General features: G+C 24.5%; 2 protein-coding genes across 3 annotated transcripts; both read right to left on the reverse strand.

The window, feature by feature from the left end:
- Positions 1 to 5,184: 5,184 nt before the first annotated feature.
- On the reverse strand, positions 5,185 to 8,035 carry LOC112691728 (probable serine/threonine-protein kinase irlB). The gene is made up of 5 exons (XM_025566100.1): positions 7,650 to 8,035; positions 6,804 to 6,977; positions 6,594 to 6,736; positions 6,276 to 6,422; positions 5,185 to 5,278 (listed from the first exon to the last, which is right to left on the reverse strand). The coding sequence occupies exons 1-5, from the start codon at positions 7,806 to 7,808 to the stop codon at positions 5,185 to 5,187; spliced, it is 717 nt and encodes a 238-aa protein (XP_025421885.1). The 5' UTR covers positions 7,809 to 8,035.
- A 3,826-nt stretch (positions 8,036 to 11,861) lies between these two features.
- LOC112691774 (LIM and SH3 domain protein Lasp) lies at positions 11,862 to 18,886 on the reverse strand. Of its 2 annotated transcripts, XM_025566169.1 has the most exons (9): positions 18,638 to 18,886; positions 18,222 to 18,514; positions 17,246 to 17,340; positions 14,537 to 14,621; positions 13,877 to 13,977; positions 13,648 to 13,748; positions 13,360 to 13,584; positions 12,194 to 12,318; positions 11,862 to 12,111 (listed from the first exon to the last, which is right to left on the reverse strand). In XM_025566169.1, the coding sequence occupies exons 2-9, from the start codon at positions 18,288 to 18,290 to the stop codon at positions 11,932 to 11,934; spliced, it is 981 nt and encodes a 326-aa protein (XP_025421954.1). In that variant the 5' UTR covers positions 18,291 to 18,514; positions 18,638 to 18,886; the 3' UTR covers positions 11,862 to 11,931. The 2 variants fall into 2 exon arrangements, with proteins under 2 accessions (XP_025421954.1, XP_025421956.1); XM_025566171.1 differs by lacking the exon at positions 18,222 to 18,514.
- Between the last annotated feature and the right edge of the window lie 857 nt (positions 18,887 to 19,743).

Genomic DNA, 19,743 nt, shown 5'->3' on the forward strand with positions numbered 1-19,743 from the left:
CTTGCCGTATTAACGATTTAAAATTAATTTTTGTATAAAATTTAAAGTTTTAAATATAGCAGATCCGATCATTTTCACAAATGTTTATGGTAATGATAGTAATGTAATTCATTCTTTCTTTAATATTGAAATGTGATTTTTATATATTTATGGATTAAATAAGTATCTACAAAATGTTATAATTTTAAGTTATAGTAATTTTTATTTTAAAATAATAATCATAATAATAGTTAAATAATGATATTCAAATTCAATAGTATTAATGCTTATTGTGTACAGTATAAAGTGTATTAAACATCATCTATATACCGTGTTTTTACATCACTCGATAACTATATTCATTTTTATATGATACATACTCAATCTTGACTCTTGACACCACTATTGGCCACACTATTCTTTCTCGTTTACCAAAAATAATAAACAACATCGTACCTACATGAAGTCACTATAGTTGAGTTATTGGGTAATCGATCAACATTTCGATTTCATATTTTTGAGCTTAATTATATGTCAACAAAAAAACTAAAAAAAAAATATTTTAAATTTATAGACTTATTACTTATTAGAAACTAAATATGAAATCGGAAAATTTAAATATAAATTATCTTAAACCGTTTATTTTCATTAAAGATTATATTAATATATCGTCGATTAAAAGGCTATTTGGTGTAAACGACATATTTCATACTTTTCAGGAGAGCCCAAAAACGATTTTGTCACTATTTTTATTTTCAAAATGGTATAACTTTTGTAGTTATATAGAAATTCCTTCAATTTTTATTACCAAATACCTATTAAATTAACCTTTAAGATACATTTAATTTCATAGGAATACAATAATTTTTTGATTCTTTTGTAAAATATCTAAATTATAACCTTGGCGTTTACCAAATTTTAATTAACTTCCTTGTACTTTTATCGCTTACGTTATTAACTAACAAAAAATGCTTCAAGTGCCATCAAAAAACATATTAAGTGACACATACCCAAGTCATTATGAATAATATGTCAATTTAAACAAGTTTTTTCTTAATAAATTTGAATAAAATGCACTGTTGTTTTAGGCTTTTTATAATGTTTTTCATTTTTATTTTTAATACAAATATATTATTTTTTAAAAAAAAAAAAACCTGTTAGTAATTCTCTATGGTTAAAAATAAACAAAATACATCTCGTTCAATAAAATAAACAAAATAATAAAATAATATGAAAATACAGTAAAAATGTTTTTTATGATTTTATTAACAATTAAAATTAAAAAACAATTCGTTAGGTAAAAATATCACTTGATGGGTAAAAACAAACAAAATATTAAAATAATATAAAAAAACAATAAACTTTTTTAAATTTTATTAACAATTAAAATTAAAAAACAACAACTCGTTAGGTAAAAGTAATATTCAATGGGTATGCATTGAAAAAGTAAATAATTCATAATGTATGTTAACAAATAATTTTCATCATACATTATTTGGAGGTTTAAATCGTTTTAAATCAGCTTTAAACTTTTCAGCTGTCATAATCATTAAGATTGAATTGAATTAACCTAAAAATTGATGTCAATTACCGCATTTTATTCTTATTTCTTAGATATTACTCATTTTTTTATATAAAAAATATGCTGTAAGCGACGAATTAAATTATTATAAACGACAACATTGTGTTCACACAGTATTTTTTTCATACGTTCACAGCAAAAAGTTTGATCATCGATAACTCATAGTAAAATTATGATACACTATAATGAAAACTATCTAATGATCCAATTTTTATCTTTTTTTATTAAAAATAGATTTTGAAATAAGCAATAAATGTGTTTTTAAAGTAAAACCTAGCCTAATCTAACCTAACCGATTTTCATTTTACATAATAATATCAATCTTAACCTTGACCGTGTGTGTTATTAAAATATATTACATTTATTTTATGTCTAATTATATTTCATATGTCTATATTTATTATTATTTTTTTTTTTTTTATTAAATAACAAATATTTTACATTTATAGATATCTATTTAACTTTCAATTCTGCTCATACAATTTTTTTAAATAATAACTTTAGTGTCGATGAAATAAAAATCAAAGTTAAAATAACTAAAAATATTTTTAATTCACAAGTATTCAAAGTTTAAATAGTTTGAATCGGATATGAATGTTTATATTTTGAATCGAATCCTTTTTATACGGTAAAGTTGTTTGATAGGAGATTTAGAGCTGAATTGAGATGGTGCTCATTACAATACATTAAATTATTTCACTTTCTTTTTTTCATGCTTACGGATTATGCTTCATTCATTGTCAAGAGAGTGGTGAACAAGACCGAGGGTGTATGTGTATAGTTTTTGAGCGATTGGGAAAACTCCGTAAGTAATTTTAATTCGATTTTTAAATATTTGAATTTCATTTTGGTATTTAATTTTATTGAATTGTGGATGATACTACTGTATTTGTATACGGGAAAGGAAAAGTCGATGAATGTCGATAAGTTTCTGTGTTAGTGATGTAATTTGGAATTTCGTTTTTTTTTTTAAAAAAATAATTAGATGACTGAGTTTCATTTATGAGAGGTCTACATTTTTGGTAAATAAATGTGTAAAAATATGAAAGAATTCTAAAATAAAAAAAATCGGCTTATTCTAGACGTATTTAGAGTAATTATTAGCGATTCGAAATATTCATAAAATGTTAATTTTTAAATAATTTTTAGTTCTTTAAAGCAGCATCAAAATTGTATTTTAATTTAGTTTTATGTCATGATTTATCTCATATTTGTATAAAAAATATTTCTAAAATTATCAAGTTGATATTTTAAATTAGTTTTATTCTTCAATATGTAATTAATTTTATTATTTTATATGTATGTAATTTTAATAACCAATTATTAATTAATTTTCTTTCAGTAAAAAAAAAAAAAGAGCTTATAATCAATGCTCATAATTCTATAGAATTAAACAATGATGACCGATTGAAGAAAAAAATTACGAATATTTTTGTTTAACTAAACACAAATATTTATTTTTGAAAAAACTTTCAGATTACTGTTTGAAATAATATTTCTTAAGTTTTTTTTTATTTTTTTATTTAGAACTTTCAGCAAAAACTATTATAGTTCGATAGTTACATTAAATAGAAGAAACAGATATAATAACAATGCAGGTAATTATAGAGTGTAGAATTTCTTAAGTTGGGTTAGCTTATTATAATATACTATTCAATACCAAAAGGATGCCTGTTAAACATCATCTAGTAAATTAAAATATAATTATATTTACTATAAAAAAACCATAAAATGCCTTCGTTCTGTCGACAAAAAATATTTGTAACATTTATATAGTACAGTATACGTATATAGCAAATCACAAATAATCCACAAGTTTTTTTTTTTTTTTTGTTATCGATAGTAAATACAAAATTCTAGAAAATAATTAACATTAATTAGATGTACATAATGCCGTAAACAGTGGTTAAAGTGGAGGAATGGAAGAGGATGGAGTCCCCCTTCTTATTTAAGGTAAAACAATGCGTCCTCTGTAATTTAATTCGCCAAAAGTCCGGGTGGACGCTTAATGGCATTGGTCACTAAAATACAATATTGAATATACTTATTAATAATAAATAATAAGTTATTATATATTACAATATTACATGAAATTTATTTTCTTAATTAACTTGAACAAGTGGAAAAAATTTCGAAAAAATATTATGTAGGTATAACGATAAGCAAAAATGGTAGTTAATGTACACCATAGGTTAATTTAATTGACGCTGTATCTAATTATAGATGATCTCCGAGCGGTTATTACACAGCTCTAAAATTAAAGTCATAGTGATATCGACTATTATTTAGAATAAATATAAGCAAAATAGAATAACTATAAAAAATATAAATATTAAATTGTGATAGAGTATAGACACTATCTTATATATATATATATAATATACACCTTATGTGCAATGTACGTATTTGTTACTGTCTGCGTTGACCAACAACTAGCAAGATTAGTAATTGTTTCTTTTTAGTTTTATTAAGTTTAAGTTAAGTTTTTTAAACATTATCTACTATGTATTTCAATTTATTTTTACTGAGCAGGCATATGTACAGAATTATTTTTCTTTGGGGAAAATTTGTTTTTACACCCTATGAAAATAAAGTTTTTATGAACATATATGTGTAACAGAAGAGGTTTAGACCTCATAGGTTTCCTAAAAAAGGTTAGTAAGATTTAGAATTAGGTAGGGGAACGCTCCTCAATTTTTGATGAATGTAGTCCCCCCACAACATTTTTCCCACTTTAACCACTGGTCGTATACAAAAATAAACAAATACGAGTACATCAGTGATTTTTGTTATTTTACGTATAAAACATGTTTTCACTTTTACTTGTGCACTCCTAGCGAGTAGACGCACATTACTTAGTGACTTGCCTTATTTAAGTCATTAATAGAATCAACATCGTCAATTATATTAATTTGCATAATTTCCCCCTGATATAAATTTACAAATCAAAAAGTCGGACTTTGAACAATGAGTTCACTTAATAAACCTTCAGCACTATATCCCAAACCATCAACAATCTTCTAAAAATAACACATTAGTTTCTCCAATAAAATAATTAAAAACAACGTCCGCCCTATTAATTGGCAAACGGTACCGACGAAATCACTCAATTCACCTAAACCAACAATTCAAAAAATTAATTTTTTTCCAAGACAGAATCGTTTCTCGGTCCAATTAGCCTCCTTCCATCCCTTGGAAAGTTATTCGAAAAACATCTATTAAAACGCTATCTAAGTATTTCTGAAATAAATGAAATAATTCTTAATTCTCAATTTGGCTTCCGAGCAAATCACTCTACGACCCACCTTCTTAACGATCTCACAGATGCCATCACATCATCCCTCGAACAAAAAAAAATACTGCTCAGGTATCTTCCTGGACGTCGCCTAAGCGTTCAACAAAGTATGGCACGATGGACTTCTCTACAAATTAAAAATAAACTTCCCAACCCCCATACTTTATAATACTTAAATCTTATCTCAATAATCGTTCTTTTCAAGTAAATATATATATATATAAATCTCTTTCGAACAAATTTATGATAAACACCGGTGTGCCCTAAAGTCACAATTCTCCTCTTTTATATCTAATCTATGTACCTACATCTTATTTTGCTATCTAATCTAAGCTAATCTAATTTTAGCTTCAGATACTAATCCCACAGTTGCAATTTTCAAATTACAATACCACTTCAACTTACTTGAAAACTGATTCATACTATGAAAAATTAAAATTAATACAAACAAATCGAGTCACATTACTTTCTCTCTTCGTTCTAAAAACTGTCTGTCAGTCAAACTTTACAACCATTAGTTATCTCAAACCAACCAAGTCAAATACTTAGGGCTTATTTTTGATAAACGACTTACTTGGAAAGATCATATATACGATAAAAGGAAACAATTGAACACCAGATTTCATTTACTTCAACCTCTCCTAAGAACCAAATTAAATCTGAAACTTAAAATTCTTATCTACAAAGCGCTGATATATCCTTTATGGTATTATGGTATACAAATTTGGGGTAATGCCACTTCATACAAAGTAACATATAAAGTAACATACAAAAAATCCAATCTTTCCAATCCATCTGCTTACGCACTATAATAAAATCTCCCTGGTACGCTAATAACAAAACCCTCCTCCGACCTGAAAATAAAATATGTAAATTCTAATAGAGGACTCAAACGTAAGTGGTGTAGAAACCTCCTTTATTAAAATTATTCCTCTCTAGTATTAAAAGTAAATGGCTTCATTGGTAGCTCTTCTACATCGTATCAATTTTCATGTTAAAAAAAAAAAAATTATTATTCATTATTACTTGTTGTGCTTTATTATATAGTTGTATGATTCATTGTTAAATAAAAAAAATTAAATAAAATAAGTTCAAATCATGAACTACGTACATGATAAAAGTAATATAATTTATATTATTCGATTCATTATCAATCTAATTTATCTATTTAAAATATTAATATAAAATTAAAAATCTTACGAATTCTTACAACATTAAATTACACATAAGATGTTCAGAAAATGAAAATTATTATTTTTTTAAATCCGTGTGGTTATATGTTTTATTTATTTATTACCATTTTTTATGTTTTATTTTCCTTTCAATATCTTGTACATATTTTATCGGTACGTTATGTCTTCTAAAAAAACACAGCCATAGTTATTATTTTATTAATTGAATAAAAATATTATATATTACTTCAGTTCTGCAATTTTCTCTTCTACCGTCATACGTAATGCTTTTTCTCTAGCATTTTTGTTTTCTTGATACGTTACACCTTCCCGGAAAAACATCCTTCTCTCTTTAATTTTTTCAAATTCTTTTTCAACCATTTGTTGCTTTAAACTTTTGAGGTGTGTTTTGATTTTCTAGTAATTTATAATATTTTTATCAGTACATTATGCTATCAACATCCAATAGATAAGTTAATTTAGTATATGTACAATATTATTTTGTTTTATTATTTCTTCATTTTTTTTTTTGTCTTCTATATTAAATCTAAGGATTTTATCTAACTGCTCTTGATCTATTTTTTCTTCCATAATGGCACTCTCCCGGTTGCTTTCAATTTGTTGGCGCCGAGCTTCCTTCAAATCATTATTTATTTGTATTTTTTTCATTTCGTCTTCTAGCTCTTTTCGGCGAAATTCTCGTTCGACCTACAATCCATCTCATACATTATAATTAAACTCGACGTGTAACTCATAAAAATATGAAAATGATTACTTTATCTTGGATACGAATTGCCATCAACTCGTCTTTAAGGGCTTGCGTATCTTGCGAAGCTTTTTGGTTCGCTTGAACTTTGTTAATTTCTCTTTCTCTTAAATTTTTTTTTTTCATCAACTCTTTTTTATATTCTTCTTCTTGTTCTTGTTTTTTTCGATTGTATTCTAGTCTCTGTAAGAATACAAACCATTTAAATTTAAATTTATTGATAATTTTAAACTACTTTTAAGCACCGACATGCTAAAAGCCTGAATTGCTTATTGAGTTCATTGCCAGTAGGCACCTATTAAAGTTAAAACCAAAATGTAATTATCTTGTATTTGGGACGTCATCAATTGGTTAAAAATTTAATAAAAAGTTATTTTAAATTCAAATTTAAAAATGTTTAATTCAAAAGATTTAAAAAATGGTAATTATTTTTAAGTGTAACCTGTTAAATGTGTAATGTATTAAAAAAAATACCTACTTACTAATAATTACTCGTATTCATAGTTAATTGTATATACTTCAAAACATTTTATTACATTTTTTTGTTAAAGTCAACAGTCAATAGTAGTAAATATGTAACACTAAAAAAATAATAAATTTAAAGTTACTTTTTTTATTTTTTTATTATTTAGTTATTTTAATTTTGTATTATAGCACTATATAAAATAAAAATTTTTGTACGTTAAACTATTGGTTTTAACTAATAATGAACAATTTTAAGTCATAATTAATTATTTTTTGTTAGTATATTTCAATTACTACGGGGATGCTTTAAAGATTTTCATCATGAACGCAAAATTAGTATTATGATTATTGATTACTTTTACAATAAAGTATATTTAATACAAAAAATACCTCTAGATTTTCATTGTTTTCAATTTCGATTTCACTTAATTTCTTGTCATTTAACATACTTTTAAATAGCAAGAGAGTTTTTCTAATCTGTTCTTTTTTTTCCAATTTTTCCTTATGATGTTTCAATTCATCATTTTGTGCTTTTTGTGACCCTTCCATGCGAATTTGTGCATCCTGAATGAATAAATATAGGTAATAAACATCCTGTATAGAACCATTATTCGTACTTCTGCTATTCTAGCGATTTCCAAATTTTTCTTATCAGTTTCGTTTTTTTTTATCTGTTGCTTAATTTCCGTAACATATAAATCTTTTCTTTTTTGCTCTGTTTCCCTAGCATCGTTGTACTTTTGAATCTGTGCATAACGTTCTTGATCCAAGAGCAATTCATATTTACGTGCTTCTTCTTTCTCACCTTTTCTATAACATAAATATTATAGTAAAAATGATCAATCATAGTTGATTATGGCACACTTAAACCCTGTTCCCACAGAATTTCTTTGATTAGCTTTTATTATGTGTTCCGTATAAATTTTTCTGAATTGATTTATAATAATTATTATTAACATAATAAAACATAATTAGAAAAATGTTATATAGTAATTAATGATATATTTCATTGACGTACACCGTTTTTGTAAAAAAAGAACTACTTTTTAGTTATTTTTAAATAACATACATTTTTAGGTAATTCCACATTTATATGGAATTGAAATTAAATTTTTTTTTTTTTTATTTATTTATGAAACTTTATAAACTTTGAATAATTCTATTCACATGCTCTAAAGAAAAAAATTGCGGCAAAAAATATTTCCAATTTCGATGACCTTTTCGCAACCAATACAATTCTTGCATCGCGCTATACAGGTTATATACAATTATGTACTACCTACATCGTTTTCCAAAATACGTTGATTTCAAAATGCGATAAACTAAACTAATTAAAATAACTTCAAACCCAGAATTTTTCGTTAATTTTTGTTCATTTATTTTTATCTGTTTTCTTTTTTTTTAATCGTTTTTAAAATATTAAAATACGATTAAAAAAAAAAAAAAAGAAACTTTCGAATACTTCAGGGTATTCAATAAGCTAGGACTGTTACATACTGTCTATTTTCTTTTTCAGCAAGTTGCGCATAATTGATGGAAAGACATTTAGCACTCAATATCAACGAATTACAATGTTTTATTTCGTCTTCCTGCTCTTGTCTTAATTCGTATGCTTTTCTTAGTATAGGACCCATCTTTTTTTTCGTTTCTTCGTTTAACTGTTAAAGATAATTAAATTCTGTGATGTATCAATTTTCACACTTAATACGTTTAATAAATAACATATATATATATATATATATATATATATATGAGTTTAAAGGAAAATTACAATTCGTAATCATATTACTTATGTGTAGAGAAATATTATTTTAATGAGAGTTCCGAACAAAATATTTTTATAATTCAATTAATATCTTCTATAGTTGATTAATAAACTACCAAGTAATCCTATTTAAATGATAGTTTTCCGAAAATAAATAATAAAAATTAATATTAAAATATTATTTATAATATAATAAATAAATAATATTTTTTTTTTTTTACTTTCTCAAATAAAGAAATAAAGAAATCATTCTCAATAAATTATAATATTTAGCAATGATAATGAATATCACTGACCAAAGTAGGTTTAGGATCTTTGTCTCTTAAAATGCCATAGGTCTGTAACTCTGTTCTACTAGCTGCTCTTCTCTTTTTTAACTTCTCTTCACGAGCTATTTCTAATTTTTCTAATCTAAGATGTTCTTCTTCAGTTATCTTATCGATATTTTCTTCTAACTGTCTGAATAATTTAGTGTCAAGAACAAATTTCTGGTTTTTTCGCGTCATTTTTATTGTATGTCTTGAAAGCTCGTACCTATGGATATTATATTCCGACAAAATAACCGTTTATGTTTAATATCTACAGACTTCACTCAGTACGAAGTAATAATATACATATAAATATATAAGAGTATGAGTTTGTCGGATAACAACTGGATCGATAAAATTGAGAAACCAAACCTCATTTCAATTTTAGATATCTGTATTGTTTAATATATCATATATTACCAATAGTAACCCTAAGATAAAACTTTTTCATAATTTATATTTTAGCTAGAATATTTTTTTATTTTTTTTTATTATCGCAATATCACTGAATCACTGATTCATGATCACGGAATCAAAATAGTTTAGTAAATAATTGGATATGGAATGGGTCTACAGGAATTTGAAATTTTTCTCAACAAGCAACTTCTTCAAAAATTATTTTAAAACCGTATTTAATTGCAAGAAATTATAAAAAAATCTGTGATTTAAGGACTGTATTAATAATTTATATTTGTATTCCAGTAGTAAAACTCCGAATCTAAATAAATTTTGGTTTGTTCCAGTCAATTCCATTGTTTAAATAAGTAGGGAATCATGAAAAATGAAAAAGATATTAGAACAGTGCGCTCGAAGAATATTTTTTTTTTATTGATAAAAAATAATAACTTGTGGAGAATTCAATACTCAAGTCTTTGGTACTATAATTGAAAGTTTTATGAATTTTCAATAAAAAAAATAATGTAGCAAATTTATATTTTCAGAATGCTGTTTTAATTTCCATGCACGTATGAGGGTAAAGGTAGCAGAGAATGAAAGGATTAATAAGAATAGGACATAATAAGGCAATGTTTTTAATTATTGAGCGAAAATGGCAAATGGATGGTAAATAATCTATTTTGTTGATCTCAGCATTCTATAATTCTACGATTTTGGAACTATTATATTATATTTTTATAGATAAATTAAAGATAAATATTAAAAAAAAAAATATGAAATGAAAAACATTCGTTATAACAATACTCAGCAACCAGCTCACAACAACATAATATAATCAACACTGACATGTAAAAAATAATTAAATCTATGAATCATTCTATTTTTTTTATTTTATAAATTAAATTGTTTTTAGTACTTCCAAGTACTACTTTCTTACTAAATAACTTTTTAACCAAAAAATATTTATGTAATTGAATTTCTTTAACTAAAATTAACAGGTAATACGAGTTTGAATATCAATCATTTTTAATCTTACAATGATAATTCTATGACCAAAATGATAACATAAGAATTATTACTATCCAGAATGCAATACGTGTTTATTTATATCAAATGGTAATAGCAATCATTAAAAAAAATTGAGTATTGTTATAACTAAATTTTTCATTAACAACTACTTTTAGTAGACTTTGAACATAAAAGTGCAATACAATATGAATAATAAATTTTTGGATATAAAAATACTATAACAATATTATAACAATTTGCTATTATCATAAAATATAAAAATATTAAAATTATAAATTAATAAAACATAAATATGTTTACATATCGCCAATTTTATTCTGATATTTTATTTCATACACATTTCATTTACTATAAAAATTACTGTTGATAACATTAAATATTATACAAAATTTTTAATTTACCTTTGTTTTTTAAAAATTCAATAAATTTAATGAAAACGACATAAAAAAAGAATTTACGGGATTCAACAAAAGTACACTATATATTTATTCAACAATAAATATGCTATACAAGGTAATATTTTTCAAAATAAGATTTAATGACAAAAAAAAATCTATTTTAAAATTAGTATGTAATATATAGTAAACTCGTGAAATATTTTATCATAAATATAAATTATTACTTAACAATATATTTACTAAAACGTTATCTAATAAATTTGGATTTGTTTTATAATAAAATAAAGTTATTGCTTCTTTGTTTAATATAAAAATTATAAATTAAAAAAAAATATATAGGTACATTTTCAAATAATATAAAATGTAAATCAGTTTAACAGTAAGTTAATTACTTATAAAAAGGCAACTTGGGGCAGCAACTCATTAAAAAATTGACTTAAAAAGTAGTTCTATAAAGAAAAAAAAAATGTAAATACTAGTTCAAATACTGGAATGTTTCCTTAATTCAATAGTTACATTTTTAACATAGGAATGCCATTTTACTTTAGATAAAAATCATATTAATTTTAGAATTGTTTCATTTGATATGATTAATATCACATATTAGCTGCTCTTTATTAATTTCAGTTAGGAGTAATTTAATAAATTTATAATTTAATAAATTTAGTTTTAAGAATTAGAAACAAATCGCTATTAATATATAGTTATTATGTTTTCACCATATTATAAACATATCATAAACATTAACAAATAACACATAATTTAAATTCATAATTTTAAATAGCTGCAGGTTGGACATAGTTGGCTGGTAACATGCCGGATTTTCCTGTTCTCTGAACAACACCAGTCATCCAACCATCATCAATAGCAGCACAATTTACAATTAAATCTCCATCAGTAAATGAAACTTCATCCAAATCTTGGGCTTCATAATCATACATAGCTCGGTAAACCCTCTTAAATTAAAATAATATAACAATTCAGTTATTCTGACACCTATTTTTTTAACCAATAATAGAAATAGCAACAAATACATACCCCAAAGTTGTAATTTTTGCTTTCAGAATAATTGGTATACTTAACACCACCATAAGGTTGTTGCTTTTTAATTGGATCATAGTCAGCAATTGAACCAATTTGATGATTGTTAAAGGCATTGTTAACTATAAAATTGTTCAAATTATTAATGTATTATATTAATTAATATAAATTCAAAACTATATAATTAATATAGTATAATAATAAAATGTTTAAAATTATTTTTATTCTAGTGGTAAGTATATAGTTTAAATACTTTAATAATTTAATTAATATTTAAATAATATTAGTTTTTAACTTCGGATATAATACTCCAAAAAATTTGTTTAAATATTTAAATTAAACTTTAAGTATAATTTTCACACAGTTTTATTTAAACAATTAAAGTTAACCCATTTAGTATACATAATACTACTATAAAAAAATGTAGTAAATTATATAATAAAATATTTTTGGACCAGTTATACACTACAATTTACCAAGAACTACAAATTATTATGTTAAATGCAGTTTTTATCAAAAAAATGTTCAAATGAAATTAATAAAAAAAAAAAGTTTTTTATGTAATGCAGAATTTATAACAAAATTAAAACAAATTTCAATGCTTAACTAATACTATAATCAAAAACAAAGTAGTAATAGAAATTCAAATTAAATATCAAAATACGTCAGACTTTAGTTCTAAAAAAAATATAGTTTTTTTTTTAAATAATATAATACATAATATACTATTGGTATATAAGCCAAGGACCTCCAGTCAAATATATAAATTACTTCATTTCCATTATTATTTTATTGATTTATACAATATTAATCATATCAGTACAATGTTAAAATTTATACAAGTGAATACTTTGTGTAGCTGTAAAATTAAAATGTATCTTAATCAGTTTACCTGATTCAAAAATAAAGAATTAATTAAATCTAATAATTATTAACAATTATTTTAGAGGAAATATAGATTAAATTGAAAAATTATGTCAATAATATATACACTAAGAGAAATCATTCATATACTATATAACATTATAATTTAACACAATCACATTTTTATTTATTTAAAATTGTCAACTAGTTTAATAACCAATAATATTCAACTAGAAATAAACTTCCTAAATATACATTATAAACTTTATTTTTAAAATTTAAAATATAAGAAAACTTACCTAAATCTCCTCCATCAGATGAATAAATTAAAGTAGATGATTGACGATTTAAACATGCAGGAATTTTAGCCGATGAATCTTCTCTAGAATGATATGGATTATTTTCAACTTTTTGGGATGTATATCTAGTATTCCCAGAGTTAAAATGTTGTTGCGCTTTATTCTGTTTAACAGCATTATTCTGATCATCAGTTTGAATAGGTTTGTTCACAACAATATTCTTAGCTATATAATTTGAATAAAAAAATAATGTATATAAACCAAATGTGTTTAATTCAATTTAATTACCTGTTGCTTCATTAATATTTGTTGCGTTGTTTCCATTACTTAAATTTCGGCGTTGTTCCATCTCTGCTTTCTTCAAAAAATCTCCATGATATGCTGCATTACTATAAAACAACAAATAATTTATAAAAATCAATAGTTAATGGTAAATATATTTTTAATTTTTACAATAAAAGCTAACATAAAATATTTAAAAACTAAAACTTAAATATTTACATTAATCAATGTTTACCTTATAATTTTTGAATTAGCTTTTATTCTTAAAGTTTCTGGATCATCTGCAACTTGAGTTAATTTTCCTTTAGTTTTTTCAAATTCTGCATGATACTGTGCCTACAATACAATAATAATAAAAAAAGTAAGAAATATTTTTATTTTTCTAATATAGTGAATTTTGTTAACAAAAAAAAAAAATCCAAAAGACAATAGCTATAAGAAACCCAATACTCTTTATATATTTATTTTATGTGCATAATTCTTTTAATATATTTAATTCTAGGAATCAATAGTACTACAAATGTTAACATTAAAATAAATGCAATTCTAATATTCAAACAAAAAAAAAAAAATAATAAATAAATGTGACTAGTTAAAAATTATTGAAACTACAATAAACACTCCATATTTAAAGAAAATTATTAATAGATAGTAAAAATAATAAAATAAAATGAACTTTTATATAAAAAATACATTAATAACAATTCATAGTATAATGTATAATCAATGATACAAATACATTTAAATATTCTTTAAATACTCACCAAAAGTTAACTATCCATAAAGATTGCATGAAATAATATATAATATTTGAGTACATGAGGATTGAAAGTTAATTAATCAAAATATTTTGTACAACTTATATTAATAACAATCTATAGTTAAATTAACTTACATTTGATTGTAATCTGGTATTTTCAGCAATCCTTTTTAACTCTGGTGTTTCAGCAACAGTAGTATGTTTTGCTTTTGGAATGTGTCTGAAACAAAATTAATGATAAAATTGATGATTTATGTAAACTATAATTTGGACCATGTATTTTTTGAAACATTAGTGACTAATGAAACAAAAATTTAAATATTAAACATTTTAATTAATATTATCTGACAAGAGTATTTCATTTACCCATTTAAATACCATTACATAGTTTAATCATTTTCTGATTATTAACAAGGAATTTATCACTTAAGTCTATTTTATCCATTATACTAATGTCATAATCATATGTACACATATCATAATTATTCTAATAAGTCTTATTCATTAAATTTGTGTTTTGTAACTATTTAAGTTCCTGCAATTTAAAAAATAGTAGATTGAAGCAGAAAAATATAGAAAGTTCTGTAATATGTTTTTATGTATATATTTTTAATAGTTATAATTTAATAAAAAATAAGATATAAGCAGTACTGCAACTTTGGACGGCAGCAATGTGCAAACAATTCTCGCCCAGTTCTCGGTTACTATATATATAAAAAAAAAAAAAAGCAGTACTGCAACTAGATAGAAAAAGGCTTTGATGTAGTAAATTAATTAGTCCCCCCTAATTTAAATTAAGTTTATATGAAAATTGAAGATATACATGTCATATTTTCTTTCAAATTTGAATAATTACTCTATGAAACAATAGACAAAAATAATTAACAGATAATTAATAAACATACAAAGTAAAAAGTAAATTTAATTTAATATTATAAAATCGTATTGCATATTGGGTAAATTATTATTATACTTTAATAATGATCATAAATAATATTTAAAAATTAAATTTATCGCAATTTTCAATTATTTAAAAAAATATATAGTCTCAGAATTGTTCCAGAATTCCAAGGCCCTCTGTGTTATGGTGATCCGGGGCATTGTCCCATTTTGCCTTACAATAGCTATGCCAGTTAGTAAAAGTATTTTTTAAAAAATGTTATACAAACAAATTATAGAATATGGGTTCTAAAATCCTTATTTTATCTTGTTTTAATATTTTATTAAAATTAAATCTTATTTATGAAATCATGTAAAAATATAATTTGGTTACTACAAAAATAAAATCAGAATATGAAACTTTTATAAAAAATGAATTAACCAAATTATGTCTAAAGTTTAAATTTAAAAGGAAAACATAAATTTATGTTATAAAAAGACAATTTAAAAATCAAATTTGGTAATTTTTTAGCTAAAAAGTAAATCAGTTAAAATTCTATATATAGGTACATAAGTATAAAATATCAATTTTAATTACTTAGTTTTATATGATAAGTTAAACTATTTTGTTGAATTTGTATTTTAAAAGTAATTTTAAATAATAATATTTATAACAATATAGTATAAATACTATTATTAATGTACATAAACAAAATAAATGATGCATACAGCTAACAGCTAATATAACATCAACTTATTTGGAGGGGAGGTTTATACAAAGGTTTATATACAGGTTTATATAAAGGGTTATACAAAATAAATAAAATATTTTGTTAACTACAACAAAATATAATTTTGCGAGTTGATTTGTTTTGATGAATATTTTTCAAATGTAACTTAATCAATAACGCTGCAATTGACAAAAATTAAAAATCGCTCATAATATAACTGACTACAGCAAAATTGTAGGGTACATTTTTTTTAAAAGATTTAAAAAAATTTTAAAAAATATTCTTATCAAAAATAATATAAAATGCATTTATATGATTCTAAATAAATTAATAATAATAAAAACATATTTCTAATACTAAAATTAAAAAAAAAAAAAAATCCTATTATTTATAAGTTAATTACACAATAATGTATAATTTTTATAATGTACCTTCAACTAATTTTAATGTCTGATAAAAACATTTTTAGTTTTATAAATTTTAATTATATTAATGATATATAATTAAATAATTAAAACTAAACAAAACCGATAATAATTTCATCATAAATCAAATAAGATTAAATAACTCAATAAGTTATACTTTTTCATACATCAAAAGTGAACTATATATTAATTAATTATAATAGTTTTTTACTATTTTCTCCAGTTTTTATATTTTTTTTATATTTATAGATACACAGATTAACATTATTATAATTTCATATTAGTTTCCAGAAACAAATATAAAATAGTTACTCTGATATAAAAATAGAAAATGGATAAAAAATATAACTGTTTTTGAGTACAATCAAATTAATTATAGATATTATAATTTATAAAAAACATCAAAAGTTAACATAAATAATTGTCATAAGTTTAAAACTGTAGACTATAATTGTAAAGTCTATTTTCTATTATTGTATGTTTGTATGCATTTTTTGGATGTTTAGCATTAGTTTAATCTTTACTACAGTGAAATACTTGACTAATATTTAGTACTAGTATAATCAAATGATTTAGCTCGTTAACACCAAAAGTAAAACCATATAAACATATTCTACAGTAGCATTATAAATATGATATGATAAGTATTGTTCTAAAAATCCAAAGAAGAAGAAGAAGAAGAAGAAGTATTGTTCTATTGTATAAATTAATCACACTTGTTGACAATAATTTAATTGGCTAGTTTAGGAATATCAAGTACAAAGTTAGAAAAATTATAAATTTATAAAATACAATTACAGTGTACTTACGCTTCACAAAAGGGTTCTTTATTGAATCCTTTGTAATTTCTCATATTCAATGTCATGCCACAAGACTGACATTTGAAGCATTGTTTGTGCCAAACCTATAATGATACAAAAATATTAACTGAAAAATATTTTCTTAGTTTAGATTGGTCTAGGCAGAGGTTCCTATCTGAGCCCAATAAGCTTTGTTATAAAATTTAATACAATAATAAATACCATCAAGATAAAAGTATCAGCTGTGGTCTGGCCCAAGTGTTGATAAAACGTAAATAGGAAAAATATTAGGTAATTTCATTGAATTAAATGAATAACAAACTATTTTAAATTATAAGTGCTAAATTTAATTAAATAAAAAATAAAAAAAAAGTTAAGATGAATTCAATTATGTAGGTACTTAGTAAAAAAATTAAATCAGATTTTATGATGTTGAAAAATTATTCAAAATGAACAGAGAAATAATAAAACTGCAAATACATAAAAACACAAAAACCTTAAAATTAACAAATGAAGTATCAAGCATATTATAATACTTTTATAATTTCATTGACAACAGTTACACGATAGGAATTATTTTAAATTACAAATAATTAAAATAGATTAAATTATCTTTTTCTAATAATATGCTTACTCTGTTAAATGAGTTAGAACTATTTTAGTGAAACAATTCTTCTGCTATGTTTATTTTTTCACAGATTAAACTTGTTCAATATAATTAGGTACCTATCTACCTATACATCTCATATAATTTGTAAATATTTTATTAAAAGCTATCCTGAACTGCAGATCCCCATATACTATACATAAAATCAATGTTTTATACATAAATATTGTTTATATTCTCTATGCCTGCAAAAAACCGGGGATCTGCTGATTTCTTTATTATATGATACCCAGGCCAACCCAGTTCTTGATCTAAAATATTAAGTATACAAAACACACGTAATTAAACCAACTGGGACTATAATATAAAAGCATTTACCTTGTCCAGACATTTCAGTTCTTCTATTGGATATACGACCTTCTCACATCTGGCGCACTTTTTGTTCATCTTTAAAATGGATACAAAAACACGCAAAAGACAATAAGTATTACTTGGACGACGACAGTACGTATTTGAGTGGACAAAAATTATAATTGTTGACAAGCCAGACGTAAATTCACGGCGATGACGACGATGGAACACGACTTGATGTAGGAATACAACAACCACTTGTGCGTATTTTATCGTTTCACAGTAAAGGCAAGACAGCAAGCGAAACGGTTGAAACAAAGCTGCACGGAATACGGAACGTTACAAAATGCGTAAAATAATTTTACGTTGCGAAAAACACGTCCGACGGACACTTCGAACGACAACAAAAATCACAAGCCGAACATGTACGCGGAGGCACTTACTTGGGTAGAATTCGAATCGCTCTTGGTTCGAACACTGGAACCGACGATGATATTAAATTGTTTTCTGTTGCTCTCCTCACGCTCTCTCTTTGTTCGGCGTCGTCCGCATACGGGTCGCCACCGCGTTCAACAGAGCACTACAATATATTAATATTAATTGACAGCAATAATGGTCCAGGAGGAACACGGCGCTTGTCTACGGCCCTATATTATTATTATTATTATTATTTTTCGTAATAATGATAATATGATTTTCCCTTTCACTTCCTACCGATGATCTCATTCGGGGCGGTGGCGAAAGTAGGTGGGGTTCGGCGGCGTTGGCGGTATGCGCGCACTCGAATAATAATAATAATAATAATAATAATCATACAGAGTGTTTCAAATGGAACGCACGACGACGTGGTAGTGCTATTATTTTTCCAGTTTTTTCAAGTTTTCGATCTGTGACGTTAGGTACGCTCGTCGCGTCCCGATAACCTGTTGCGATTGGACCGTCGGCAGAACGCACGGCATCCAGGTACGCTCGGTCGAACAGTTTGGATTTTGCGTTGTATTCCTTCCCTATCCTTGCAGGCGTGCCCGTGTTGCTCGCTACGACACACACCTTATGAGTACACGACGTTTATGGTCTGTTGCTCCGACCGTATGTGTGCGTGTGCGTAACAATATTTTTTTTTATCTTATCGTGAATACTATCGGGAACCGCTAGAAAACCGAAATACCTATTACTCATAGTGTTATCACTTTGATCTAGGCCTCGGAATTTATAGGAATCTCGTTTTAATTTTTCTCACGTAATCTCGATTTGTAGCCAATTTATTTCCCGTAGGTAAACACCTTACGAATCGAAGGCATAAATCCAACGTGCAAAATATGTATTTTCACATACCTAGTGTTATTATCGATTTTAGCACATGATTTTTTCAAATATTTTAATCTTTGACGATTTATAATGAAATATTTCATTTTTATTATGTTCTACAGTGAACCTATACACATTTGCGCCAACTAAAATTTCGGGTCGAGTCTGAAATGATTTGGGTTTTTGCTTTCGACTTTTTTTTTCTCATGTACCAGTGTAATTACATAAATTATATTGCAAT

Source organism: Sipha flava, unplaced genomic scaffold (assembly GCF_003268045.1).
Source record: "Sipha flava isolate LNK unplaced genomic scaffold, YSA_version1 66_pilon_pilon, whole genome shotgun sequence".
Classification (NCBI taxonomy): Eukaryota; Metazoa; Arthropoda; class Insecta; order Hemiptera; family Aphididae; genus Sipha; species Sipha flava.

What these genes read in the sequence shown, in the direction of transcription:
- LOC112691728 (XM_025566100.1), bottom strand. Translation starts at nt 7,808, where the DNA reads ATGGAAGGGTCACAAAAAGCACAAAATGATGAATTGAAACATCATAAG. An exon ending in CAATTCGTATCCAAGATAAA is followed by an intron (nt 6,737 to 6,803) that starts GTAATCATTTTC and finishes GATGGATTGTAG; the next exon opens with GTCGAACGAGAATTTCGCCG. An exon ending in GAAAAAATAGATCAAGAGCA is followed by an intron (nt 6,423 to 6,593) that starts GTTAGATAAAAT and finishes ACACCTCAAAAG; the next exon opens with TTTAAAGCAACAAATGGTTG.
- LOC112691774 (XM_025566169.1), bottom strand. Translation starts at nt 18,290, where the DNA reads ATGAACAAAAAGTGCGCCAGATGTGAGAAGGTCGTATATCCAATAGAA. An exon ending in GCTAATTCAAAAATTATAAG is followed by an intron (nt 13,749 to 13,876) that starts GTAAACATTGAT and finishes GTTGTTTTATAG; the next exon opens with TAATGCAGCATATCATGGAG. An exon ending in AAATATTAATGAAGCAACAG is followed by an intron (nt 13,585 to 13,647) that starts GTAATTAAATTG and finishes CAAATTATATAG; the next exon opens with CTAAGAATATTGTTGTGAAC.